Genomic DNA, 5490 nt, shown 5'->3' on the forward strand with positions numbered 1-5490 from the left:
AGCAGGAAGAGTCTCTCTCAGGGCACGCAGTCCATGTTTAACTAGCTCATTGAGATTACCTTGAAATGAGACCAGAAAGACATTTTCTAAATCTAAGAAATTATCTCTAGACACTCATTTCCCCTTCTTCCCACTCTTGGTTGACTACTGGAGGTACACCGTGGTTAACTTCCAGAACTCCCCTCCTGCAGAACTTCTGGTGCTGACCACAGAGGTGGTTACAGAGGCATTCCTTGAGACACCAGCCCTTCCCTACAGCTAAGGTCAAATTCATCCTGTTGGCACCTGCCCTGCCTACAGTGCAGTGATAATCACACTATTTTTTGCCCAAGAAGCCATTCAGTAGCCTTCTCCTCACCATTTCATGTAAAAATAAATTCGTTTTAAACACACCCCCTAAACACTTGTCCTGACATGCCATCCCTGCTTTGATACGGAAAGAGTTGTTCTTTCCCTGGGTCAAACAGGGCGAGGCCTTTTGTTTTTTTCTCTGCTATTCTGAGCACAATTTCTCTTCTCATTCGATGTAATAAGCATCCAGATGTTAGATATGAAGATTTGCAGTATTTTCTGCACTATTTTTGTCTTCACACGGATTTACAGTCATGCCAAACTTGGCTCCCCAGATTTATCCTGCCACCTTATTAAATGCAGAAGGATGGAGCAGTAGCAGAACAAATGCTGTCAGACAGAGGGGGCTCCATTACTCACAGTCAGTAAATTCAGTCATGTGCCTCTCCAAGTAAGTTCGTGCTGACTGCGAACGAGCACCAATGGACATTGCTTTGCAGTCAAAATAGTTTGCAGAGGGACAGGTCTGGAAGATGTGAGGACCCATATCCTATAAAGAGGAAAAAATTCACAAAATGTAAAACAAATGTATAAATTCATACCGAGGCTGCTGCTGGAACACACGATATTTTCTAGAACATAGTTTTGCTTCACGGCACAATTGCATAGATTATTTGTACGCATATATATGAAAAGCACCACTTATTGTACGCTGTTCTTACACAACTCCTTCAAAGCTATTCTAAAAGGAAAAAAAAAAGATGCTTTGTTTACACTTTGTTCATTAGCATCAGTTTCTATGTGGCAGGACAGCTGGCACCCAAAATGCTCCTTTCTCTGTTCCATAAACCGTACTGTGTTTATGCCTGTGTCCTGCATCACAGCTTGCAGCAGGTATTTCACACATACCCTGGTTTATCTGCGCTGAGGTAATAACCGGCTATAGAGCTACCCATGCCATGTGAGATTACAGGCAAGAGGAGTTTCCTTCAGCCTCCCTCGTGTCAAAAATCTTCAGGGCAGAGATACTGCGTGTGTTGCGTTAAGCAAACTGTTGTTGCTAAACAAGTAAGAGAGAGGCCAGAGATGATTTCCACATCTATTTTTTATAAGAAGCATTTAAAATAGCAGCTTGTAAAGGTCCATAATCGCCATAATTACTGTCATCGCGGCATAAATGTTTTGATCCCTTAAAACATGAACAAATCTAACTTTTGAGTATTTAATTTGCACTTTAAAATAATTAGGTTTTACTTTTGTAAATGTACACCTCATAAGCATGGGTAGGATTAGCTATTAATAGCCACTTTTTTAAAGTTACATGCTAGGGTAAGATATAAAAAATTATTTCCTTATTCAGCAAATTTTGATGAGCCTCTCTCTCCCTTCTATCTTCCCCTTCTATTATCTAATTGTTGGGTAAAATTGCATTAAGCACGCTCTCGTTTAGATCAATACTAACTACCACAGCTTACTTACATCATAACCCGCAATGAGCAGGCCTACGCCATACGGTCGTCTGCCATAACGCTGCGTTGGTATCTGGGTTTCTTCAGTAAGTTAAGGAAACAATCTTGAAATAACATGTTAATTACCCAAAACATTTTCCTAAGCCAAGCAGATCGCTACTTTTGAAAACCTCCTCGCAGTAGTGAAGACCATGCTCCAAAAGCGACACCTCAGGACTTGTGTGAACACTGACGTCCTTTCCACCAAAAGAAAATTTAGCCATTAGCTTTCCTGAAATAAGTGAGTGGTGTGCATTCAACCTACACAAACAGTTCTCCTAACCCTGCCCAGCCTCATTTAATTTCTCATTGCTTTGAATTCTTTTTCTAGGCTCCTGATAACAGAATACAAGGCTTCCACTGTGCTCCAATGCAATCCAGTAAACCACTGTATGCTGACCAGCACGCTCGTCTTTCTTCCTCCACCTCCAGAGGTGTGGGGCTGTGAAAACCGTGTCATATCACACACTGCACAGCACTTTACTGCTGTTGTAGTACATTCAGTGTACTGTACATTCAGTGCATGTTACAGGACATTCTCCGGAAGAATTCACGAGCAAGGTGAATAAAGAAAAATTAACTTTGAATTAACTTTTTCAATTTAATAAGATGTTTAAGCCGTGAGATACGAAAATCATTTTACAAACAAGTATGAACAAGTAAAAAGCCATAGAAGTGTTACAAATGTGAAGAAAAAGGATACTGCTTCCAATTAGTGACACTAGGCGAGAAACTGGAAGAGGTCTATCAAACACAAATCTAGAATCCAGACACTCCTGACGCATGAAATTGCTGGGAGGGAAAACAGAAAAATAAAAGAAGAAAAAAGAAATCAAACCAATGCATAGATCAAAGTCACAATGAGGTTTTGTCTCAATACTTGTCTTTTAAGGTAAGTAATACTTCTGTTTCAGTTCTGCTCACTGAGCAGAAGGGTCAGAGGCATTCATTGCATTTCATCATGATCTGTAACTGTCATTTAGAAAGTGACCACAGTTTGAAAGTATTACAGTATTTCAACCACACAAATGCAAAGAAGGTAGAAGTTCACACTTCTACTGGATCCAACAAACGGATCATCTGGAAAAAAAGCCACAGTTAAATGGTACCACTTCTTTGTAACACTATGTATTTTCTAGAAATTCCCCCTATGCCGCCTTTGTCCTTTCCTATCAAACTGAGGAACACTCCTCCTGCGCACATTTACCTCATCTGATGAAACGAGGTGGCCAGCAGGTCAGCAGCAACCCCCTCTGAAGGCCACACATACAGCAGCGTATGTTTTTCGTAACTCACTCACCCGTGCCTACACAGAGGCAGGTGCTAGAGGGAAGTAAGTGATGCACTTTCCAAGACTGCTTGGAAACTCCTTCACACTGAAGAAACCAGACAGGACTGTCTTACTAGTAACAGAGCCAAAGAGCAAAATTTTGGGCCAAACAAATGAGATTTCTGCCAACTAGTTAAAAATCTGCCAGGATTTCATGCCGAGGTCTTTGCCATTGTACAACAGAGCAGTAACTCAAGCCTAATCCTTAGCTGATCATAAAATTTCATTCGCAATAGCCTACAAACGAACTTTCACTCGTTGTTGCAGAACTGTGTATGTATGTCAACAACTAAGATACTCACCACAAGAGTCTTGCATCAGCAGTAAGTCCAGCAATTGAGATACCAATATGGTTGTCGACATACAGGATTTTCTTCTGATGAGCTGCCAGCTCAGACTGTGCTCTCTACGTATAAAAGGGAAAAGCTCTGTGGCAGACTGAACAGCTTGCCAAGCACTGTGGAGAAATCTGCTAACATTTATAGCAAGAACTAAGTATGATCATGAAACAAAGAATAAATTTATAAACTTGCATGAGAAGACAAGAAAAACTGTCAGAACAAAAAAAAGAACAGACACTCACTCAAGCTTTGGGAAAAGAAATAAGTTTTACTACTTAATAACTAATGAAAAAAGAGGAACACATCCTTTAAAGGGAGAGAAATCTTTCACTCATTTCCTTCACCATTCTGTGAAAATCTGCTGTGCACAGGTACTGAAAATACTGATAGTCCTATACTGGTACTCAAGCAAAATGGAACTGGGATTGCATTTACATTACGTGTAGAAGCTCAGACTGCGCAAACCTCATCTGCCAAACCAAAACTTTTCTAATACCATTCCTGCCATGAGAAGGCAGTTTTGAAGTTACCTTGAGAGCAACCAGAACAGCATGTGTTTTTGACTTCAGCCCCACAGTAGCTGAGCCTTGCTTCACAGCTTCCATGGCATATTCTATTTGATGAATTCGGCCCTACAGAATAAAATCAAAGGTGATCATTCTAAAGTTAATCCTCTGCAGCAATTTTCAATGGTTTTTTATTTTCAGACCTTTGACTCCCCCATCTCAACAGCTACACTTACTGCATCATAGTTTAAACCTACAACCAACAGATTCCCTCAATTATCTTCTGCAAATGCCTCACCATGAACCCATGAAAATCTGGCCATCTCAGAGCTACTCACTACTACCTACAACATTTCACATTCAAGGGCAAATCTCTATATAATCGGAAGTACAGGGATAGCGTGAAGCCTCGCTAACATTCCACCACACGGGAAACTCGGAACACACGGCTGCACTGACTTCACTGAAGCACAATGGAAACTGCGTTACAAAATTATACGGCATTTAATCTCTTGCTCTAGCCCTCAGTGTTGTAATTATAAGCTTTTATATATGGAAGTTGTTCAATAGGGATGTTTGTGGCCATTTCAATTATAAAAATTAAGATCTGAATTTGTGCTACAGAAGTCAGTACCTCAGATTCCATGCCTTAGATTACCACTGGGGTACAGTCATTCAAACAGGGGCTTAGGAGGCAGTAAAAATTGTGTGAACACAAAGAGAAACAGGTGCTGTCACGCCATACTCGAAGAAGACAGCATATTCTCACTTAAGCACCAAATACTTTTAATGATTTGATTTTGTTCTGAACAATATGAATACAGTGAAGCTCTTAAGAAAATAAATTGAATAAAAGTTCTTCCCAATTGTAAACTAAAGAGATCCTTTCCAAAACTATCTACTGAATAAAAGAGAGAATGACCTAGCAGTAGCCCTCACCCTGGTGAGGTTTAAAGTCAGGTTCATGCTTTTTCATACCTTACTCACCAACTTTTTATTATTAATCTCTAAATCAATCATAGATTCATGAAACGGTCTGGGTTGGAAGGGGCCATCAATGCCCAGCGACGATATCATTTATTTTGTACCACACAGGTACATTCAAAAAGCAACTGCCTTAAATACTGAGGTAACAGGGCTCACTTAACTGCCATATACTAATGGCTCTCTAGAAACCTCAGCTTCAGGCACCCAAACATAATCTACGCTATTGTGATACCACTGCTGCAAGAGTGAAGGAAAACCAAAAATAAAGTAAAAAGCCTGTTAGCAAGCATACAAAGATTTTACCTGTGGGCTCCACACTGTGACATCATTGTCGTACTGGTTGCGAAACTAGAATGAACAAACCAAAACCCATTAGTATAGCTAATAAACAGGCAGAAAGGGCAGAAGCCCTGGCCATTTTTCTTTACAGAACCTTTAACACGAAGTATTTGTTACGGGCCTGAAACGGGGGACCGTCCTCCAGTCCAATTTCTTTTGCCGCCGGAGTAAGAGCCCACGCTTACCGG

At 40.5% G+C, this 5490-nt stretch overlaps 1 protein-coding gene across 1 annotated transcript in view; it reads right to left on the reverse strand.

Moving 5' to 3' along the window:
* PSMA1 (proteasome (prosome, macropain) subunit, alpha type, 1) overlaps positions 1–4996 on the reverse strand; it is a 6583-nt gene extending 1587 nt beyond the window's left edge. The window contains exons 1-7 of the mRNA XM_010142167.1: positions 4964–4996; positions 4001–4102; positions 3432–3535; positions 2503–2591; positions 1771–1841; positions 712–841; positions 8–59 (exon numbers count right to left, since the gene is read on the reverse strand). Coding sequence (XP_010140469.1) covers positions 8–59; positions 712–841; positions 1771–1841; positions 2503–2591; positions 3432–3535; positions 4001–4102; positions 4964–4996 — 581 coding nt within the window. The remainder of the gene's footprint in view (positions 1–7; positions 60–711; positions 842–1770; positions 1842–2502; positions 2592–3431; positions 3536–4000; positions 4103–4963) is intronic.
* Positions 4997–5490: the final 494 nt, after the last annotated feature.

Source organism: Buceros rhinoceros, unplaced genomic scaffold, assembly GCF_000710305.1.
Source record: "Buceros rhinoceros silvestris isolate BGI_N320 unplaced genomic scaffold, ASM71030v1 scaffold41098, whole genome shotgun sequence".
In the NCBI taxonomy this organism is placed as follows: domain Eukaryota; kingdom Metazoa; phylum Chordata; class Aves; order Bucerotiformes; family Bucerotidae; genus Buceros; species Buceros rhinoceros.